Source organism: Monodon monoceros, unplaced genomic scaffold (genome assembly GCF_005190385.1).
Source record: "Monodon monoceros isolate NGI ecotype Baffin Bay Population unplaced genomic scaffold, NGI_Narwhal_1 Super_Scaffold_22, whole genome shotgun sequence".
Classification (NCBI taxonomy): domain Eukaryota; kingdom Metazoa; phylum Chordata; class Mammalia; order Artiodactyla; family Monodontidae; genus Monodon; species Monodon monoceros.
Genome location: NW_021703779.1, coordinates 50,867,705 through 50,887,937, shown reverse-complemented (window position 1 = coordinate 50,887,937; position 20,233 = coordinate 50,867,705). Strand labels below are relative to the sequence as shown.

The 20,233-nt window shown below is 43.7% G+C and overlaps 1 protein-coding gene across 2 annotated transcripts; it reads left to right on the top strand.

Moving 5' to 3' along the window:
* The first annotated feature begins 7,052 nt into the window (after nt 1-7,052).
* On the top strand, nt 7,053-14,137 carry ZC4H2 (zinc finger C4H2-type containing). 2 transcript variants are annotated; one of them, XM_029239993.1, is made up of 4 exons: nt 7,053-7,221; nt 8,812-8,984; nt 9,879-10,041; nt 12,676-14,137. In XM_029239993.1, the coding sequence occupies exons 1-4, from the start codon at nt 7,066-7,068 to the stop codon at nt 12,787-12,789; spliced, it is 606 nt and encodes a 201-aa protein (XP_029095826.1). In that variant the 5' UTR covers nt 7,053-7,065; the 3' UTR covers nt 12,790-14,137. The 2 variants fall into 2 exon arrangements, with proteins under 2 accessions (XP_029095826.1, XP_029095827.1); XM_029239994.1 differs by lacking the exon at nt 9,879-10,041 and having other exon boundaries at nt 12,676-14,127.
* The last annotated feature ends 6,096 nt before the right edge of the window (nt 14,138-20,233 follow it).

The window sequence follows — 20,233 nt, the reverse complement described above, 5'->3', positions numbered from 1 at the left end:
AAACATATCAAAATGAAAAATGAACATATCAAAATGGGATGATGCAGAAGCAGTGGTGAGAGGGAAATTTTTAGCACCAATGTTTACTTTAGAACAGAGGAAATGCCTCTAATTAATAATCTAAGCTCCTACCTCAAGAAACTAGAAAAGAAGAGCAAAATAACACCGAGGCAAGCAGAAAACAGGAAATAATACAGATAAGAGCAGATATTGATGATTAAAAACAGAAAGAAAAGTAGGGAAATCAATGAAACAGAAAGCTTAATGTTTAAAAAAATACATAAAATTGAAAAACCTCTAGCAACCCTAACAAAGAAAAAAGAGAGAAGACACAAATTACAGACATCAGGAATGAAACAGAAAATGTCACTACCAACCCCACAGACTTCAAAAGAATAGCAAAGGAATACTATGAACAATTCTACTCATGTAAATTAAACAAGTTACATGAAATGGACCAATTCTCAAAAAACACTACCACAACTCACCTGATATAAAATAGATAATTTGAATAACCCTGAAACTATTTAGAAAATTAAATTTGTAAAGTAACAACCCCCAAAACCAGAACCTCCATGCCCATTTGGTTTCACTGGAGAATTCTAACAAATGGTTAAAGAGAACTAGCCCTATTTCTTAACAGTCTCTCCAAAAAGCAGAAGTGGAAAGAACACATCTCCATTTATTTTATGAAGCCCTTAATACCCTGAAACAATTTCAGGCAAAGACAATACAAGAAAATTATAAATTAATATCCTTCATGATTATAGATGTAAAAATCGTTATCAAAGTATTAGCAAATAGAATTCGGCAATATATTAAAAAAAAAATTGACACCATGACCAAGAGGGGTTTTTTCCAGAGATGCAAGGTTAGTTTGTTATTCAAAAATCAATCAGTATTATTTATCATATCAAAAGGCTAAAGAAGAGAAATCGCATGACTATGTCCATTAATACAGATAAAGCACTTGACAAAAGTCAGCACATATTTATGATAAAATCTCTTTTAAAAACTAGGAATGGGGGTGGGGGGACTTTCTCAACTTGATAAAGTACATCTACAAATACCCTTCAGCTAGCTAACAATACACCTACTTGTCAAAGAATGAATGCTGTCCTACGTAGATCACGAGCAAGGCAAGGATGTCCACTCTCAGCACTGCTAGTCCATATAGCACTAGAGGTTTTAGGCAGGACAATTAGGCAGGAAAGTAAATAAAAGGTGTACAAGATGGAAAGGAAGAAATAAAACTGTTTTCGTTTGCAGATAACATGATTTGTCTATGTAGGGAATCCTGATAAGTCAAAAACAAAACAAAAAACCAAAAAACTCCTACATCTAATACGTGAGTCAGCAAGGTTGCAGAATGTAAGATCAGCATTAAAAACAAATAGCAATATGCATGTGGAAACTATAATTACAAAACATGAAACCACTTACAAGCACTCAGAAACATGAAATACCTAAGTGAAACAAAGATTTAACAAAAGATGCATAGGACTTTTATGCTGAAAACTACAAAATGCTAATAAAACAAATCAAAGGAGATCTAAATAGAGAGAGACACTGTATCCAGGGTTTGGAAGATGAGTCAATATAGTAAAGATGCCAATCCTCCCAAACTGACGTACAAATTTAATAAAATTCCCATCAAAATGCCAGAAAGATTTTTGGTAGATACAGACAAAATTATTCTAAAATTTACATGGCAAGGCAAAAGAACTAGAATGGCCAAAAGTATTTTGAGATATAAAAATAAATGGGAGAAATCGCTCTTCCTGATTTCAAAGCTTATTATATAGCTACAGTGATTAAGATTGTGTGATACTGACAAAGGGACAGACACATAGGTAATTGGAACAAAATTGAGAATCCAGAAATTGACCCACACAGTATGGCCAACTGATTTTTGGCAGAGGTGCAAAAGTAATCCGACAAAGGAAGGACAGTCTTTATAGCAAACAGTACTGAAGCAATTGCATATCCATAAGCAAAAAAAAAAAAAGAATCACAACCTAAACCTCAAACTTTGTACCAAAGTTAACTCAGAGTGGATTGTAGACATAAATGTAACTATAAAACTTTCTGAAGATAACATAGGAGAAAATTTGCAGACCCTAGAGCTTAGTGAAGACTCTTAACATGACACCAGAGCATTATCCATAATATATATATATATATATTATGAAGTCATATATATATATATATATATATATATATATATATATATATATATATAGGACTTCATCAAAAAAACAGTTTTAAGTGTTCTGCTGAGGACCTGGTTAAGAGGATGAAAAGGCAAGCTAATAAATGGGAGAAAATATTTGCAAACCTCATATCTGACAAAGCACTCATATCTAGGACACATAAAGAGTTCTCAATACTCAGCCCTGAGTAAACAAACAGTCCAATAGGCCAAAGACATGCACAGACATTTTTTGGAAAAGGACATACAGATGGCAAATAAGTACATGAGAAGATGTTCAGTATCACTAGCCACTAGGGAAATGAAAATTAAGATCACTTTGAGGTATCACCATATACCTTTTAAAACAGTTCAAGCAAAATGGCTGGCCGCATAGAGGAACTAGATCACTCATACATTGTTGGCGGGCATGTGAAACGGTACAGCCGCTCTGGGAAACAGTTTGGCAGTCTCTCAAAAAACTAAGCATGGGGCTTCCCTGGTGGCGCAGTAGTTGGGAGTCCGCCTGCCGATGCAGCGGACGCGGGTTCGTGCCCCGGTCTGGGAGGATCCCGCATGCCGCGGGGCGGCTGGGCCCGTGAGTCATGGCCACTGGGCCTGCGCGTCCGGAGCCTGTGCTCCGCGGCGGGAGAGGCCACAGCAGTGAGAGGCCCGCGTACCGCAAAAAAAAAAAAAAGAAAAGAAACTAAGCATGCAATTACCATACAAACCAGCAATTGCAGTCTTGGTCATTTATCCTAGAGAAATGAAAACTTACGGTCACACTAAAACTCGTAGTTGCATATTCATAGCAGCTTTATTCATAATCGCCAAAAACTGGAATCAGTCCAGATGTCCTTCAGTGGACATTGTTTAGAATTGTCAGTGCATGGTGATAATAAAGAGCAGACCAACTTTAATTGGTTCTATTTTTTTTTTTTTAATTCTCTGCACACAATGCACCTCTTTATTTTCCGCACCTGAGGTGAACTGCTCTCACTGCCCGGCCCTTGGTAAACCACTGCTGAGAGGTAACAGTGGTACCGTCCAAGGCTGCAGTGACACCGCTGTCCCTCCACTAAAGCATGGGCCGGGCTCCCCGCCAGGCCCTGAGAAACTGACTTTAGAAATAGCAGTAAATAGAGGCTATTTCTGAACTCCATCTTCATAACCCTGCTTCCTTCTCATAACGAGGAGTCTTAGCCCTTCTGCCCCTTAGTCAGGGTCCCTAGTCCTTGCCATTTCTTGCCACAGTGGACAATAGGAAAAGGCTCCAAAACACCTTGGATTGTGGCCTCCCTGGCCCTCATACCCAAAGGATAAAGCTGCCATTTTGCTGGTGACAGCCCTCCTCCTGAAGAAGAGGAAATACCACGGTGCTTTTGAGGAAGCCTTTGTGCCTTTGATTTTCCAGTTCCAGGCAGCACTTTAACTGTGACCGCACCAGGTGAAAACCTTTGGTTTATTTTGACTTAATCTGGGATTGCAGTGTCCCCTGCCCGACAACATGGGGTTGTCTATAAGCAGAATTGGACATGGATGGAGGAGGGAGGATTAGATAAAAGGCACTCATCCAAGCAGGGAAAGATGTACTATGTTGATTTCTATGAAGTGTCAGTGAGAGAGACCTCTCACCCCTGATTTCATTTAGTAGTAGTCGCTAGCATCTTAACTGAATTGATCACAAATTAGGAAGTCTTGGGCCAGCCCTATAAAATGCCATTATTCATACTGACATTATGAGGTGACTTATGTTAATGATTATTATTATAGTCTTAATAAGTGGTAATATACCTCGCTACTCATGCTAGTACATGTGCACACATGCATGTGCGCACACACACACACACATTATACACACATCCTACCCATTGTAGGCTCTTTATAACAAAATTTAAACCACTGTGGTAAAGGAGATAACCATAGCAGAAGAGTTGGGCAGTGTGGGGAGGGATGGGTACTATCATTTGTTGACTGCTCACCACGTGCCACATACTCTGCTTGGGGGCTTTACATGTCTTAGCTCATTTAGCCCTCAGCAAAGAACCTGTAAGGTAAGTGCTATTATTATTCCTGTGTTACTGATGAAGAGACCAGGGCTGAGAGAAGTGAAAAGAGATAATCCGATTATGTCACTCCTGCTGCTTAAAGTTCTACAATGATTCCCCCTTCTCCTGAACATAAAAGTACTCGCTCCTCATCTCAATCTCCAGGTTGTGTTCTGGCAACTTCCCTAATTTCATCTCAGACAGCCCCCACCACACACACACACACACGCACACGCACGCGCACGCGCGCGTGCACACGCACACACACACACCACTTGCAGTAGGTGTTCCAGCCACACTGACCTTTTTTCAGTTCCTCTAATGTGCCACATTCTTTTCTGTTCTAGGGCCATTGCAAATAGTATTCTCTCTGCCTGGACTGCTCTCCTCTATGTCTACCTGCTACCCACCATCTACCTCCGACCCATTCTCCAGGTCTTAGCTTAGATGTCACATTCTCAGTTTCTCAGGGGAGCTTCCTGTGACAGCCCCCTTGACTACAGCGTCCCTCAGACTATGTTAGAACCCTTTGGTGTGTCCTTCCATTGCATTCTGCATTTCATCCATATTACTTACCACTTAGTTTTACATGTGTTCAGGGTCTATTTTCCTCATTGGATGAAGATTCCTGTCCACAGGCTGTCCTGTTCTCTGCTCTATCTCTAGCACCTAGTACAGTGGCTGGCACATGATAAATGTTCCATAAGTATTTGTTGAATGAATGTATCTTCAAGCCTTCTATAATTGGTGCATAATCGGTGCTCAATGAATATAATTAAACTATAAATATAGTTGTTATTCTTATTGTCCAAGGGCAAATAGCTAGTCAGGGGCAGAACCAGGAATTATACCCACGTCTGAATCTAAAGCCCATGTTCCTTTCAAATTATGGCTCTGCCTGCAGAAATGGGTTCTAGGCCTAGCACTGCCACAAACTGGCTGTATGAATCAGGGTGAGACACTATATCACTCTGAATCTCAGTTTTCCCATCTGTAAATTGGGGTAGGGATAGGTGAAGTTTAGACTGCACTGTATGCAATCTAGAGGAAGAGAATAGAAGTCTAGATGGGAGGGGGCTCTAAGTAGTGGATTAACTGACCAGTACAAATCACTATCATCCCTCTGCAAGGCAGTTGAACAGGTATACCGAGAACCCTCAATATGTTTACGCCCCTTAGTCTGGGTAACCCCAGTCAGGCAGTGTGGAGTAGTGGGTGGTGTTAGAGAGCCCTGGGTTCAAATCACAACATCCCATTTACTGCAACTTACCATCCTGAACTCCCAATTTCCTTCTTTACAGATGGGATAATAACACCCATCCTTTTAACCTTTTCTAAGGCAAAAGCAATATAATAACTTGAAAAGAAAATTTTGAATATTGAAAGAAAAATTTCGCCTGTCATCCTACCCACCTTACATAATTCTTTCTGTGGTTCTGTGCCATTGAGGGCCACCTCTTGAGGCAGGAGCCACAGGCAATGCTGAAGAAAGGAGAGAGAATGAACACAGAAGCAGGCTGAGGTCAGAGGCCAGAGGCCAGGGTGTGGAGCAAGAGTAACCATGGGATGGGCTGGGGCAGAGGAGAAAGCCAGCTACTGAGGCAGAATAAAGGAGATGCCTAATCTGAGTAATGGATGATGGCTAGACAGAACCTGAGAACCAGAGAGTAGAGAGTGAGTGGGAGGGCATCAGTGTGCCCTAGAGGGGCTTCCTTCCAAAGTTTTGTGGCTCTTTCACTTAGGCAGGCTTCAGTGGTCTCAAAGATCCTGGAAACTGTACTCTTGCCAATTCCTTTTGTTTAGTCACATGCATGTGTATTTTGAAATTGCAATCCTAGTGTATATACCTTTTCATGGAGTATCTTCAACATTTTCCATGTCACAGGTCTTCATAATGATTCCTTTTAGTGGCTGCCAAATATTCCAATTTTGCCCATAGACCAGAAAGCATATCCCCGTGTAACTTTTTGCTTCCTTGACTTATTTCCTTAGAATAAATTGCTAGGTGTGGGATTACTGAGCCAGAGGGTATGCAATTGGGATTTAACAACCAGAAATAGGTTTTATGCTTTCTAGGAAAAGAAATGAGCTGCAGTTCTTCCCGTCTCCTGCCTCTTCTGGAACTGATGAGGGGACCCTATAGAGCTGTGTGGTCCAATATGAGAGCCATTATCCCCATGTGGCTGCTTAAACTTAATTTTCATCAATTGAGTAAAATTAAATAAAATTCAAAATTCAGTTCCTCGGTTGCACTAGCCATATTTTGAATGCTCAGTAGCTTCATGTGTCTAGTGGCTACTGTATTAGAAAGCATAGATACAGAAAATTTCCATCATTGTAGAAAATTTATTGGATAGTGCTGCTCTAGAGTTTCTCAAGAGGTCATGGTTGGCATCTTGGGTGGGAGTTATTTGTGATGTGGGACTTTCCTGTGCATTGAGAGGCTGTTTAGCATTTCTGGCCCATATCCACTAAATGCCAGTAGTGCTCTCCCTTGAATAAATCTAACAGCTAAAACCTGCCCCATGTTTTCAAATGCTCCATCAAGGAACAAAATCATCCCCATTCAAGACCCACTGAGCTTTTAGCTTAGAAGAAAGAATCTCCTGCCTTTGTGGGGACGGCTTCAGGCTGCCTCTGCCTGAAGAGAGGGAAGCTTAGAAAGATGGCTTAACAAGATAGCCCTGGCTCAGGGCCTAACTCTGTACTCCATTTCTCTAACTCTGTACTCCATTTCCCTAACTCTGTACTCCATTTCCCTTTTCCTGCCTTCTCCTGCTGGTCTGTTTCCTCCTTTGGGGGAATGGCAGGAACAAGACCCTGCAGATGGAAAAGATCAAGACCCGTTTGAAGGCTGAGTTTGAGGCCCTTGAATCAGAGGAGAGGCACCTGAAGGAATACAAGCAGGAGATGGACCTCCTGCTACAGGAGAAAATGGCCCATGTGGAGGAACTCCGACTGATCCACGCTGATATCAATGTGGTATGTGGCTGGCTGCCTGAAGCCTATTTCTGGGCCCTTTGAGGAGGAATAGGCAGTGGTGAGTGCTGTGGACTCTCCTTGAGATATGGCTGTGGCCAATTTGGGGGAGTAGGCATCAGGCTATGGTGAAATGGAAGAATCCAGGAGTTCTGAGATCCAGCCCTGGCTCTGTCACTGATCGACTGTATATCACTGGACAAGTTCCTTCTTCTCTCGGGGCCTCATTTTCCTTTTCTGTACCATGAGAGGGATTCAGTCACCTCTGAGGTCTCACTCAGCACTGGTGTGCTCTCATTCTGGGAGCCTAGAAGTTGAGAGCTAGCCTTTGGGGAAAAGCAGAGCAGGCAGATGCCTTGGGGATCTAACTTAAATTTAGGGCTCCAAAGCTTCCAACTAAGCCAAACAAACCATCTCTGCCAGCCTACCTAACTGGGGCTCCCTCATTACAGTCTTTCTTTTGGAGACCCTTGGAATGTGGGGAATGGACTGCCTGCTATGGTGATAAGTCCCCCACTTTATAGAGTTATTAAAGCAGAGTCTGAATGATCACCCGTCTGGGCTGCAGTATTGGTGATTCCTTCACCAGGAGGGAGGTTGGAGGTGCTGACCTGTAAGGCCCTTTCCAACCCTTAGAGCCTATGATAATGAGAATTTTTTTTTTAAATCACGTTTGAAGGAGCTAAGTTTCTATTCTTGGGAGACTCATTTCTGTGGCAATATCTACTTCCTGATATTGCCAGGCCTAGGGTCTTAAAGGAAATATGAATGCAATTTGGACAGTAGTTACCTGGGATTGTCTGTGTCACAAGATCACAGGATATCAGGGTCTCATGAGGAGTTGGCAGTTCTGCTGCCAGCTAACTAAGGATAGAGAAATAAACAAGGTATTAGTCACAGAGGGGCTGAAAATCTGGGCCAGTGGATCTCCAACTTGAACATGCCTCATGAGTCACCTAGAGGGCCTGTTAAAACACAGATTGTTGGACTTCACCGCAGAATTTCTGATTGCTTATATCTGGGGTGGTGCCTGAGAATTTACATTCCTAATGAGTTCCCAGTTGATGCTGATGCTGCTGATCTGGTAACTGCATTTTGGGAACCACTGATCTAGGAGAAAAGCCACTGGCCTGGGAGGCAAAAGCCCTGAGTCTTTATGTAGTCTTTGCTCCTAGGAAGCATTTCTCTGAGGAAGTTACTTCTTCTTTCTGAGTCTCAATTCTCTGATCTGTAAACTGGTGGTGGGGTGCACTACATGAACTCTAAGGGCCATTCCAGCTCTAAGATGCTATATTTGAATAATAACTACCACTAATTGAGCCTTTACTCTGTGTTAGCCCCTGTACTGAGCGCTTATATGAATTCAATCATTGAATCTTCACCAAGATTATATGAGGTAGGTATGAATGTTACCACCATTATACAGATGAAAAAACTGAGGCTTGACAAGAGTCACATAGAATACATAGTGGGTTGAGGACTTGATCACAGATTGGTTTGGCTCTGGAGCCTGTGCTATTATCCACTCAGCTGTACAGCCTCGCTGAGAATCTTGGAGTCTTTTCTCTGTGCTTGCCTCACGCTGTGTTCCAGATGGAAAACACCATCAAACAGTCTGAGAATGACCTAAACAAGCTGCTAGAGTCTACCCGGCGGCTACATGATGAGTATAAGCCGCTGAAGGAACACGTGGATGCCCTGCGCATGACTCTGGGCCTGCAGAGGCTCCCTGACCTATGTGAAGAGGAGGAGAAGCTCTCCTTGGAGTAAGCTGCCTGCCTCCTGTCCCTGCAACATACACCACACACACACACACACACACACACACACACACACACACACACACACGTATATATACACACACGTATATATACACACATAAAGCCTGGTCTGAAAGTCAGGGTACCCAGTCCTAGCCCCAGGCCTGTCAGTGGCCGACTCATTGCATGACCTTGGGTAAGTCTCTGTGTTGGGCTGTCAGATGATTAGACTAGAATTACTAGATGGCTTTTAAAGTTCCTTGTGCAATTTTGACAATACAAGACTATGTCTATGACTCTTTGTGTGTGTATGTGTCTGTGACTCTTAAGAGGTCACTTTCCAAGTCAAGGTCTAGAAGGGGTGTCCAGAAACCTTGAACACACAGAAGGGTGAGCTTTCATGGCCTCCAGGGGCTAGCCTGGAACTTTATCTTAAGACCCAGAGTTAAGAACTGGGCTTACTTTACAGAGACACAGAGCTCATTTCAGTAGAAGGAATACAAGGGAACATACTTCCTTAAGGTAGAGCAGGCTGCCTGTGGAAGTGGTGAGCTTCTTATTCCTAGAGGTATGCCAGCAGAGGCCTGAGAACACTTAACAGGAATACTGCAAAGGAACATGGGATGGAGGGCAGACAAATGCCCTTTGAGGACTTGGCTAGCCTTGGGATTTTTTTTTATTTTTCTGGGCCTGTCAGAGCCAAGGAGCAGGAGGAGTACCCTTCCCAGCACACAGTGGGCCTGGTACCCAGGGAAAAGAGCCTTGGGCTGGAGAGGGTGCAGGAACTTCCTACAGTGAGCCACAGCCCAACGCCCTTCGTTCTGTAGCATGGAGTCCTTAAGAGGGGCAAGGTTCTCCTTGCTTTCAGAATGATCCAGCTAATGTCTCTCATCTCCAAAGTTACTTTGAGAAGCAGAAAGCAGAGTGGCAGACGGAGCCTCAGGAGCCCCCAATCCCTGAATCCTTGGCCGCCGCAGCCGCTGCCGCCCAACAACTCCAAGTGGCTAGGAAGCAGGACACTCGGCAGACAGCCACCTTCAGGCAGCAGCCCCCACCTATGAAGGTGAGTGAGCTGGGTATGGACTGTAGAGGAAGCAAGGTATCCTCAAGCCGCCCCATGGAAGGTTGGGTCTGGGGCTTTGGCCTTACTTATTTGGGGTCTTCCTAAAACAGCCTTTGCTTGGGACACAGAGGAAGGGGTGGTGTGTATGTGTGCTATAGTAGAGCCACTGGTCTTGTTGCCTCATATTCCCAGAGAGGTTAGAATGCAGGGAGATCGGCAGGCTCTGCTAAAGTATAATTTTCAGAAAGTTAGAAACGTGACTCGGACAAATATATAGTGAACGTGTGTCATTAACAAGGGAGCCAGCAGCATCACAAAGCTGGTTCCAGAAGCATTAGAGGAACAGATAATTATATAGTCAAGAAAGGAAAGGAATGCCGAAATAAGTTTGCAGTGTTAAATCCAGAACTGGTTAATGTCCTACAGGAAAATAAAACTGTAATCTTTAGGATTACCTTTTCTTTGTAACAAAAATAATTTGCATCTCTACTGGGCAAAAGCCATTTGTGCCTTATCAACATTAAGTCACAGCATCTGGGCCCTGATCAATAGTAAATAGTCAAATAGTATACTATTTAATGGAAAAGTATTTATAGCCAGTGGAACAGAATAGAGAGCCCAGAAATAAACCCACTCACCTACGTTCAATTAATCTTCGACAAAGGAGGCAAGAATATACAGTGGAGACAAGAAAGTCTCTTCAGCCAGTGGTATTGGGAAAGCTGGACAGCTGCATGTAAATCAATGAAGTTAGAACACTCCCTCACACCATACTCAAAAGTAAGGTCAAAACAGCTTAAAGACTTAAATGTAAGACATGGTACCATACAACTCCTAGAAGAGAACACAGGCAAAACATTCTCTGACATAAATTGTACCAGTGTTTTCTTAGGTCAGTCTCTCAAGGCAATAGAAATAAAAGCAAAAGTAAACAAATGGGACCTATTCAAACTTATAAGCTTTTGCACAGCAAAGGAAACCATAAACAAAAATGAAAAGCCAGCCTAAGGAATGGGAGGAAATATTTGCAAATGATGCGACCAACAGGGACTTAGTTCCCAAAATATAAACACAGCTCATACAACTCAATAACACAAAAACAAACAATCCCATCAAAGAATGGGCAGAGGACCTCAATAGACATTTCTCCAAAGAAGACATACAGATGGCCAATAGGCACATGAACAGATGCTCAGCATCACTAATTGTTGGAGAAATGCAAATCAAAACTACAATGAGGTATCACCTCACACCGGTCAGAATGGCCATCATTACAAATTCTACAAATAACAAATGCTGGAGAGGGTGTGGAGAAAAGGGAACCCTCCTACACTGTTGGCAGGAACGTAAATTGGTGCAGCCACTATGGAGAACAGTATGGAAGTTCCTTAAAAGACTAAAATTTGAGTTACCATATGATCCTGCAATCCCACTCCTAGGCACATATCCAGGGGAAAACTCTAATTCAAAAAGATACATGCACCCCAATGTTCATAGCAGTACTATTTACAATAGCCAAGACATGGAAGCAACCTAAATGTCCATCGACAGATGAACGGATAAAGATGATGTGGTACATATATACAATGGAATACTACTCAGCCATAAAAAAGAATGAAATAATGCCATTTGCAGCAACATGCATGGACCTAGAGATTATCATACTAAGTGAAGTAAGTCAGACCGAGAAGGACAAATACCATATGATATCATTTACATGTGAAATATAAAATATGATACAAATGAACTTATTTACAAAACAGAAACAGACTCACAGACATAGAAAACAAACTTATGGTTACCAAAGGGGAAAGGGGGTGGGACAGGGGTAAATTAGGCTTTTGGGATTAGAAGATACAGACTACTATGTATAAAATAGATAAACAACAGGGTCCTACTGTATAGCACAGGGAACTATATTCAATATCCTGTAATAAACCATAACAGAAAAGAATATCTATCTATCTATCTATCTATCATCTATATCATTTTGCTGTATACCAGAAGCGAACACAACATTTTAAATCAACTATACTTCAATTTTTTAAATAAGTAGTAAATAGTCAAATAAAGAGACATTCTCCTAGAGCAAGGGCCAGCAAACCAGAACCCATAGGCCAAGTGTGACCTGCTCCCTGTTTTTGTAAATAAAGTTTTATTGGCCCCCACACATGCCTGCTTGTTTATGTATTGTCTATAGCTTCTTTTATGTAAGGCAGTTAGAGCTGAGTAGTTGCAACTAAAATCATATGACCTGAAAAGAAAGTCCAAAATATTTACTATCTTGGCCTTTACAGAAAAAGTTTATTGGTACCTGTCCTAGAGAATTAAATAATCCTTGAGTGAGCCTGTTAGACCATGCTCCAGTATAATGCTTAATGAATATGCAATTCACATTTTGCCTTATTGCCAAATTTTGGGTATTTTTCCTCAGTACCCCTCTTTGACTCTCACTCCCTTATATCCTTTGCATCCCTTACATCCAGCACAGGTCTTGCTACTTGGGACTCACTACTTGGGTCTTGCTCCTTCCTGTTGGGAAATCGCAATTGCTTGTGGGGGCCCCTGGGAAAGATGAGCCATGGCCTAGAAGAATCTGACCACTAACTTGCTTTGTCTTGTGCCCCCCACCAGGCCTGCTTGTCATGTCACCAACAAATTCACCGGAATGCACCTATATGCCCTCTGTGCAAAGCCAAGAGTCGGTCCAGGAACCCCAAAAAGCCAAAACGGAAGCAGGATGAATGAAAAGAGGGAGAACACTTAGAGCTCTGCTGCTCATAACCCCTCCCCTTGGCCAGAGTGATTGATGTCTCCATGTGAAACAACCCTTCCCCACCTCTACAAAGTCTCCTATTTAATGCGATGGAAGCACAACCCCTCTCTCACTTTGCTCTTATTTCTTTTTGCTCTTGGAGTTTCTGGTTTAGGAAGAGATGTGGTTCAGGTGCTAATGACAGTTGTGTCTAAAGATCCCTTCTCTCTCACCCACATTTCAACCCCTGCCCTTGTTTGGAGCTAAGGGAAGGGCGGAAGTCCCAGATGTGATTCTCTGTCTCTTGTGCCTGAGGCCTGGGGCCTAAGGCCTGAGGGCCTGGGGAGACCCATATCTTGTTTCAGGTGAAGGCTCCAGTGTGCCCCCCTCCCTGTACTTTTGCCTTAGGCTCTGAAGGGACAACAGTCTTCTTGCTGGACTTTTCAATAGGCTTGGTGCATTTATCTGCCCCACCTGCAACCTCATCTCATCCTCAAGGCCCGGAGGTAGCTTGGACAAGCTCTCCTTTTTCGTATTCATTTGGGAGGCCTGGCTGTTATTATTGAGCTCACCACCCCACCACCTGGCAGTTTCCCAGATATATTAAAGTTCTCAGGTACCAGGCTATGTGTCTGGGGATCCTAAAATCTGTGGGCTTTTCTCCCATAATAAACCCTAGCTTTTGAAAATCAGTAGCAGATGTTCCCCACAGTGAAATCAGGGAGCCAGACCCACTCCACAAGTCCTGCCTAACTCCTTGCCTAAGTCATTGGTCTGAGGGCTCTGCTATCGGGGCTGCCTTAGGCTGGAGAGGCCCCAGGCTGACATTTGTGTTGACTTTTGTTCAAAACCATTACTCTGGCACTTACTCAAATGGTATATCTTAGAGGTCAGAGTAGTGGGTTGAGATTCAAGTGAATGCCAATCACTTTACACATGCAGGTAGGTGGGATTTCTACTCCAGTCTCTCTTCTCTAAGGCAGCCTCAGCTCAGGTCAGCTTTTGGCCACCCCTTTTTCTGTGGATTGTGTAGGTGGATTTCCCTCTCAAAAGAAAAGGCACCAGGCTCCCCAAGCCCTACAGCTCTTCCCTCCTCCAAAGCCACATCTCTAGTCAAGTCACTCTCAAACTTAAGGGACAGGGATGGGGGCTGGTTGACTGAAAAAGTGTTAGCTCCTGGCTGGGGAGGGGGGATATTTTTCCTTCCTTTCTTAGCTGTAGTTTTAAGTTGCCACAGCGTCTGTGTGTTCATAATATATAAAAGGTTCCTCTTCTCTTTGAAAGTAAGAGCGTTATGTCTGTACAAATCCTTTTAAATAAACGTTTGTTCATTGGAGTAAATGCTGACTCAGTGCCTACAAGTACCAGGTAACAGAAAAGATGTAATGCCCTTTCCCCTTCTGGGTAACTCTTCTTTACTCTTATTCACTCCACCCTACAAGTGAGAAAACCAGGCACACCGCCGCATAATAATTTACCCTATTTTTATAATAATTTCCATGTATTCAGTGCCTACTCTGTGTCAAGTCTCTATGTAAGATGCTTTATATAGATGATTGTATTTGGTTTTCAAAACAACCTTTCAGGCTAAGTATTCTTATTGCCATTTTCCAAAAATGTAAACTGAAGCTCAGAGAAGTTAAATAACTTGTACAGAGTTAAACAGACAGATAGTAAGAGAAGTATCAGGATTTGAACACAGATTTATCTGGTACCAGAGTCCATTTTTTTCCCTACTTCTTCTCCATGATCACTTTTTTAAGCTTTTCTCCCGTTTGGGATGGCTTGATCACAGGAGTAGGTGAAATAACTCTGAACTAGAAATCAGGGACTAGGAATTCAGTGACTGATGCAGGAATGTAAAGGCCTGTTCCCCTATGAGGATACAATAGGGAACAACTCCGAAGGGTCATCCCAGCTTCAGAGCTCCCCATGGGTGGACTGTGGTTTCCGTTAAGACTGAGTTGCAGTTCAATAGCTCCCTCTGTCCAATCCTGCCTCCTTCTCTTCCCTTTTCTTCTACAAGTGTTGACCCCAAGGGCACCCTAATTAATATCCTGTACGTTAAACTGTCCCAATGCTTTCCTGAAACCCAACAGTTGACAGAAACTTCTCTGTGCTTCAGTGTCCTCATCTGGGAAAATAACAGTACCTACTTCTGGCACTGTTGTGAGCAATGCCAGGCATATAGTAAGCACTCAATGCCAGGCATGTAGTAAGTACTTCTACCCCTTGTGCCTCTGGCACCAGGTAGATTGGATAAGCGGTCAAAAGAAACACTATTTGTCTTAGCTGACATTACTCCACCACCCCAGATTTTGTTCAGCTACAAGCCTGCTTTTAAGGTGGCCTAGACTCACTCTGGGCAAAGGGAGGACACTCAGCTGTGTAACTCGGAGTACACCTTAACCTGTATAGCTCTCAGCAGGTCCCCGTAAAGTATAGGAGAAGTGGTCATTGCTTTGCATCTTTGGCACACTGGAGGTCAGATCTGTCAATTCAGTTGCAGCACAACTAGCCAGGTCAGCTGTTTCCCAGGGAACACCTCTGAATGGGAAGGGAACAATCAAATGTTGAGTACCTATACCTGCCAGCCACTGGGTGGGGTGCTACTATCTCATTTAATTTTTCTGGTTCAGCTATCTGTTGTGAAACAAACCACCCAAAAACTTAGTGGCTTAAAACAGCCACCATTTGTTTGCTCGTGATTCTGCAATTTGAGCAGGACTTGCTGGGAGTGGCTTATTTCTATTCCATGTGGTGTTGCCTAGACAGCTTGGCTGGGGCTGAAGGACCCAAGATGTGTGCTCTCTCATATCTGATACCTCAGCTGTGGTGGCTGAAACAGCTGTGGGCTGGCTGGGCCTCCCACCTCCCTTTGTAGTATTTTACTCTCCAGGGCCTTTCTTTCTCCATTGGGCCTCTCTCTCCAAGTAGAATAGTGAGACATTTTTTTTATGTGGCAGCAGTCTTCCCAGAGGGTGAAAACAAAAGCTGCAAGGCCTTTTGTGGCATAAGACCAGAAGTCATACAGCAAAACTGCTGCTGTACTCTATTGGTCAAAGCAAGTCACAGAGCCAGCCCAGATTTAAGGAGTGGGGAAAAGAGACTCCGCCTCTTGATGGGAGGAGCTGCATGTATGCCAGAGATGGGGGCAATTCTTGGTCGTATTTGCAGGCAACCTACCACATCATCCAACAGAAACCTTACAAGGAAGGCATTATGCGTGTCCATTTTTACAGATGATAAAACTGAGGCTCAAAAAGGGTAAAATAGTTGCCCAACAAAGCACTAGGAAGGGGCAAAGCCAGGAGGCAAAGCTAGGTCTGTCTGCCTTTAAAGCCTGTGTTTCTTCTGCCTAAGATCAGTTCTTCAGATAAGTCTGAGACCTGGTTAGAGGAGAATAAAGAAAGGAAGAGAAGGAACAAAATAGAGTAAAAGACGAAGGCGAGGCAGGTGAAGGAGAGAGAGATGAAGGAGGAGGAGGAGAGTAAGGGAAGTTATTTGTTATATTGGTAAGATGCTGTAAAGCACCTTCTTCAACATTCTCATTTAATGCTCACATTAATAGCCCTGTACTGTTAGTAGTATTACATTTTATAAATGAGACCCAGAGAGGGGAACTGACTTACGCAAGGTCATTTAGCAGGTTAAGAGCAAAGCCACAACTAGAACCCAGACCTTCCAATCTGGGAATAACCTGGTTTGGGGCTCTCTTTACACGTTTGACACAGTGGGGATGATTGTATACCTGCTTTGTGACAGATGGGTCGCTTTTACACTGAGGATAGGTGCTCACTCCACAGGGGAAGGCCAGGCAATTTTAGCAATTCTGCTCTTAAAGTCCAGTTCCCTGTTACTATTATGCCCCCAGCTTTCCCATAGCGATTATCAGCATCTTTGCAATGATCAACATCTCCCAAGGTGAACTCTGGGAAGGCTGTTAACTCAGGGCCAGGTGCCCTTAGGTTAGGTACTTAACCTCTCTGGGGCTCCAATATCTCATATGTGAGGTAGGAATAGTAGTAGTCCTCTCCTCATGGCATTGTTGTGAAGATTAAATGAGCTAATCATATGTGTAAAGTGCCTAGAACAGCACTTGAGAAGCATTCTGTAAATGATAGCTATGAGGAAGAAAATGATAATGATTATGACTGGCTTCCTGAGAGGCCAAAGATGATGATGAGGAGGAGGAGGAGGAGGGGGAGGAGGAGGAGGAGGAGGAAGAAGAGAAAGGGAAGGGAAGGGGAGGAGAAGGGTGGGAGAGAAAAGGGAAGAGGAGGCAGGGTACAATAGGGAAGGGATTGCCCCCATGTAAGGCCTCCCTCAGAGGGAGAGTTGATAGCTAAGAGTCATGGTTCCTTTCCTGGAGCTTGATGAGATTCCGAGGCTCTGCTGCCACTTGCCACTGAGTCTGTTTCATAGCTATAAAAAGACACGGGCCCCTCATGGTAACTAGGCAGAAGCCCCTCTTTTCACCACATTCTTTTCTTCTATGGCTGAGGAAAGACCATCCCTAAACAAGAATCCCCCATAAGTGGTCTAGGCTCATGTGCACTTCAGTGGTTTCTGTACTGTGCAGTACAGGGAAATGACACTGACCCAGGAATGAGTCGTTCCTGGGTTCAAATCCCCAATCCTTTATTTATTAGCAGTGCATTCTTGAGGAAGTTATCAAACTTTTCCAACCTCCAGTTTCCTCATCTGTAAACTGGAGATAATACCTACTGTGTGGGGTTGCAGTGAAAGATTTAAAAACAAAGAAGGCGAGGGTGACCATTCACTGGATGTCCAGAATTTAGTGGGCGCTGTGGGAGGCAGCATAGTGTAGTAGCTAAGAGCGTGGATACCAAAGCCAGAGAGTCTGGATTCAACTCTCAGCAATGCCATTTGCTGACCGTGTGACCTTCAGGGAGCTCCTTAACTTCTTGAAACCTCATCTGTACAATGGGGGTAATAACAGAATTTACCTCATTGGATTGTTACTAGGATTAAATGAGATAAGATTTATGAGTTGCACATAGAAAGCATTATCTGAGTGTTTCATAAAGTAAACAAATCAAATCTTCCTACCAACACTCAGTGTCATCAACTTAGAGATGAGAAAATTTAAGCTGGTAGAAGTCAACTGCCTTCAAATTTGGGTCTATCTGACTCCACTAAACCTCAAAAATGCTTGGAAGAGTGTAGTGATGTCTACAATCTTTTTTGAAATGCATCAAAACTTAGGTGGATTGGTGGATGGATAGAAGAATAGACATGTGATAAAAGAAGTCCAGTAAAATGCTAATTGTAGGATCTAGGTGCGGGCATATGGGTGCTACCTGTAAAATTTGCTGTATATGTAATTTTTTTCATAATAAAATATCGGGGCCATAATACATCTACCTGATAATGTTACTTCTCTGCCTAAAAGCCTTGGATTGTTCCCCAGCACTCCCACTTTCTAATTTGACCTCTTGTATAATCAGCATAGCTCTCACTGACCCCCCACCCCCACCCCCACCATGTGGAATTGGCAGAGCACCGGGTAGAACAGATGATAATGGAGAGAGAGGGAGAGACAGCTCTGCGTTCCTACTTAGGGTGACCAACTTGTCCCAGTTTGCCCAGGACTGCTCTGGTTTTAAAACTGAAAGTCCTACATCCTGGGAAATCCCTCAGTCCTAGGCCCAGCTGTACTGTGAGCCTTCTTTTTTTCTGGTAGTGTTAAGGGCAGCTGTCACCTGTTGTTTCTAATCCATGTCATAGCATGCTCAGGGGCTCTGGGCAGACAGTTTCAGATCTGGCCCTGACCCACTTGCCCTGCCATCTGGGCAGATGCTGCCCCCTGCTGGTGATGGGGTGAGCCTGTTACGGAACCTCCCACCACATTGCTGTGCACACCCAGTGCAGAGGCAGTTAATGCCTCCGCCGGTCTCCTCCACACATCATCTTAGTCCTAGCCGTCTGAGCTTGAAATTCCATAACCCTGACAACTCCAAGGGCCTGAGACACTGCCCTTGATCTCTGGGTCCTACTGCCAACCCTGACTCCAGACATTCTTCCACATCCTGACCAAGTAACCACATTGCCCACCAGGAGGCCTCTGGGTTCCATCCAGAAAGCAGAGGGGATGCCTCCACAGCAGGAAGGTGGTTATATTCATCCAAAAGGAGCAAGGAACAGATGTCCATACATGGCAGCACCAGGAAAAAGTGAAGAGTCAGCATAGGGGGTCCCCAAGAATACAAATGGCTGTTTATGGGTTCCCAAGAGAAAAGTGCACAGAGAAGTGCACTCCTTCTGCCTAATGCTACTCTGGCAGGGCACCATATCCCTTAAAAAACATGGATTGCCAGGACCCTTGACGGCTCTGCTTTTGGTCCGATGCCTTCTAATATATGTCCCTCTGTGACACATGCATTGGGGTGAAGACAGACCTGAAAGAGACACAATATAATAGCTTCTCTTTATTGAGTGAGCATTTACTATGGTCTAGGCATTGAACTGTGTGCTTCACATAATGCTCACATTTAACCTTCACAGAAGTCCTAAAAGATATGTGCGATTATTTATCCCCATTTTACAAAAATCGGAGGCACCAAGTGTGTTAGGTTTCTTGCCCAAGGTCGTGCAGTGAGTCGCAGAGCTGGGACTCAAACCTAAGAAATCAGGCACCAAAACTCAAGTGCATAACCAGTCTCCCAAAGAGATCCGCAATCTGATTTTCAATGGAAGTGCTCCTGGACACAATCACCATGAACTTCATAACTGACGTGAGTGTCCTCCTAAAGCCACAGCAGGACTTGGCGATGATACATTGGAAAGTATTGTTCAGTGCCCTCTCCACCTCTGTCTTTCTAGCCTATCATCCGCAACCCAGGAATAATCAGATCCTAGCAAGAGAGTACCTCAGCTGTTACACTTCTTACTGACACTAAGCTTAGATTCACTGCTGCTGAATCTATGGGTATAACTGGCTGCTGTTCTCCATTCTACCCCAATGGTGGCATTTACTTCTGCTACTACTCCACCCCTCAGCGCACCACCAGCAGCCCTCAGCCACTTGCATGAGCAGCATAGCTTCAAAAATTTCTATAGGACCCACTGGAGTTTACAGAGGAATAATGTGAAGCCAACACTCATCCCTGAGCACCAGAGAAGACAATCTCCATACAGAGGCCATCTTTATCACCCTTACCCCTGAAAAGATCTGGAAACAGTTACTAAGGAAACAAACCCCATGGCATTCTGTTTCCAGCTGTCAACGTCTATGAAGATTCACTTATCTGCCACTGCCGCTGCTCCACCTGCCCTGCCTGGAGCACATTCCCCATCTTCTAGCCCTGTGTCCAGCCCCAGCTAGTTTAGATGGGGAACTGGAGAGCAGAATGGAGGAAGTCTGAACTTCCACTAGCACCACAGTCAGCCCCAGTTTCTGGTGCAGTAAAGGGT

Bases quoted from the DNA above. Each gene is read 5' to 3' on its own strand.
- ZC4H2 (XM_029239993.1), top strand. From the start codon at position 7,066: ATGGAAAAGATCAAGACCCGTTTGAAGGCTGAGTTTGAGGCCCTTGAA. The intron at 8,985-9,878 runs GTAAGCTGCCTG...TCATCTCCAAAG, and splicing joins GAGGAGAAGCTCTCCTTGGA to TTACTTTGAGAAGCAGAAAG. The intron at 10,042-12,675 runs GTGAGTGAGCTG...GCCCCCCACCAG, and splicing joins AGCAGCCCCCACCTATGAAG to GCCTGCTTGTCATGTCACCA.